Below are 2,979 nucleotides of genomic sequence, written 5' to 3' on the forward strand. Positions count from 1 at the left end.
ACGCCAATTTATCTGCTTAGATAACACAATTTGATCTCATTTGTTTCTCTATTGACGAAAGAAAGTTCGACGCTAAAGAGATTCCTTTATGTTTTCATTGAAGAATAAGGTTTTAAAGTTTTGATTCACCTATTTTCAATCTTCTTTGTGATTTTGATTTTGACCATGAAAATTTTAAATTGGTGACATTGTCATGATTTACATATTGTTTTATTGGTGATATTGTAATGTTTTAAAAGTTAAATTGCTGAAAATATTGTTTTGTTGGTGATATTGACTATGTAAAAATACATTTACATGAACTCATCAGTTTGTTTGCTAGAATAATGATTATGATTTATCACTTTTTCTTTGTTGTTTTTTGCAAATGTAGACATGGATGAGACTATTTTTTTTTGCTATTATGTACGAGACACAAATTATGAGTGTTCGTGTCGGGACTAATGGTATAATTGTTGATTTGAAGTATACAATTTCTAAAAAGTGGTAAAACCTTACTCCATTGTTTATAGAACTGTCTTTTGTAAGGGATTCAAAGCGTATTATGATAGATACTGACTCGGAGCTTTAATCCCTTGTTTGCTTCAATTTGGTTGAAGGTTTTGATACATTCTTGATAACGACATCATCAAGAGAATTTTTTGCTTTGTGTGATCGCTGGTTCTAGTTCTAAAGTCTCTCTTTAGGATTCTTCTTGTAGTTCTAGAGATTTGGTTGCTAGTTCTTCTATGTCTTCTGCTACATATGATGAAAAATATGTTAAGGTCATTTCTTTGCCTATTTTGACTTGTGTAGGACAGAGATTTCCTGATGGTGTTGCTAAGTTTCGTGTTGAGCTTTTACGTCTTTGTCTTGCTAATCATTACAGAGTTCATATTAAGAAGAATGATCCCAATAGAGTCACGGCTGAGTGTTATTTGAAGACTAAAATCGGGTGTCTATGGAGAGTTCACGCATCCAAGAAGTATAAGATACCAAAGTTCTTTGAAATAAAGACAATGGAAGTAAAACACACATGTGGAGTTGGATTCGTTGACGTTAACAATCCCCCAGTGAATAGTAAACTTGTAAAGAGTATTGTTTTAGATATGGTGAGAGAGAAGCCTTTGATTAAGCTAGGTGTAATCACTGACCAATTTCTAAGGGTGGTATATGAATAGTGTGACCTTGAATTATTACTTTGCACATACCGGCATAGATCTTGCATTGAAGGAGATACATGGGGACCATGCTTTATCGTATCATCAGTTACATTGGTATGTTGGATAGCTGAAAGAAACCAATAATCCAAGGAGTCATGTTGTTTTGGAAAATGAATCAACAATAGGAAAGTTCAAGAGATTAATTATTTGTTTCATGTGATGGTTGTATTCATGGCTTTAACTTTTGTCATCTTATGCTTTGTTTGGATGAAACTTTTGTGAAAACAAAATACAAGGGGTGTATTTTGTCAGCTATGACTAAAAATGCAAATGGTGGTATATCTTTTTGAGTTAGTGACTTTTCACATAGTAGTTTATAGCAGTTTGCAAAACTAAACAAGCATGTGAACTAACATAAATTATGAAAATTTATGTTCACATAGTAGATTAACCTATGCATTTTAATATTTATATAAAAGTTTAGCCTATGAAAATTTATTTTTACATATAAGAGTTAAGTTTTCATAGTGAGTATGGCGATTGTACTTTCTGAAACTGATGACAATTGGGATTGGTTCTTGGAGCAACTTAGGTTGGTGGTCTCCAAAGATCGTAGGCTAACGTTTATATCTGACAGAAACCATGGTATGCTCGTGGGTGTCTCTCGCGTTTTTCCTGATTCCCATCATGGTTATTGTTTGTGGCATATTAAAAATAACCATTACTTCCACTTGTATACCCTGGATCTCTTTTCAGACCTTGCCTATGCTGGGACGCACCATGAGTTTGAGAAAGTGATGGCTAATTTTTGAGATGTTTGCGGCAACCAAGCGAACAAATTTTTGTCCACCATAGGTTATGAGCATTGGGGTAATACTTATTTTCAAGGAAATAGATATGGCGATATGTGCTCCAATATTACGGAAAGCTTCAACTCATGGATCCTGCTGAAACGCCACTTGCCTATCACTGTAATGGTGGACAAGATCTGTGGGAAAATTATGAAAATGATATTTGATCGGCGGGAGTCATCTAGGAGCTGGACTACTATTTTATGTCCGTCTATGGAAACTTTATTGGTTGAGAGGATCGAGGTGGGGAGAAGTTGGGAGGTTCTCAAGTCAAGGGAGGGTATTTTCAAGGTGCATGCTACCCATATTCACTTGGTTGACTTGAATAGAAGTCACTGCTCTTGTAATTGGTGGAGAACCGAAGGATTCCCTTGTGCTCACGTACTGCGCTCCATTTTGACTGATAGATTGAATGTGTATACCTACTGTGATAACTTCTTCTATTCTCAGACATTCCGCGATAATTATTCAAGAGCTATAGTACATGTGGAGAACAGTAAAATGCCTGCTAAGATACCAAGTGTGCCTGATTTACTACCTCCGGATATGAAAAAGTAGATGGGGAGACCAGACAAGAAATGGAAGCACAGCATGGGTGCTGCAAGAGGTAGGAAGAAGAACAAGGGCCCTTGCTATGGCCACCACAACCTAAGAGTGGGCTCCACTCCAACAACATGCTCTGCACCAATTCAATGATTCAATAATCTATATTTTGCTCGTATATAAAAACGAGATGTCGATGAACCTGCATTCTTTTTCTGATGTTGGATTTTATATGGAAAACAATACTTTCATTTATTATGGATTATATATTTTGATGTTGAGCTTAGTTTGACTATGTTACATCTTTTAGTTGAAGATTTTTAAAACAACCAGTTAACACATGTTCTATATTACTTTGTAAAGATATTTTTACATAGTAACATTTTTAAAATTGCCTGACACGTGACAGAATATATGTAAATGTATGTTTACATAGTCATATA

The 2,979-nt window shown here is 35.0% G+C and overlaps 1 protein-coding gene across 1 annotated transcript; it reads left to right on the forward strand.

Moving 5' to 3' along the window:
- Positions 1 to 2,116: 2,116 nt before the first annotated feature.
- Positions 2,117 to 2,551, forward strand: LOC147525414 (uncharacterized). Its single transcript, XM_086579349.1, has one exon. The coding sequence runs from the start codon at positions 2,117 to 2,119 to the stop codon at positions 2,549 to 2,551; it is 435 nt and encodes a 144-aa protein (XP_086435475.1).
- The last annotated feature ends 428 nt before the right edge of the window (positions 2,552 to 2,979 follow it).

This window comes from Coptis chinensis, chromosome 1 (assembly GCF_015680905.1).
Source record: "Coptis chinensis isolate HL-2020 chromosome 1, ASM1568090v1, whole genome shotgun sequence".
NCBI lineage: Eukaryota > Viridiplantae > Streptophyta > Magnoliopsida > Ranunculales > Ranunculaceae > Coptis > Coptis chinensis.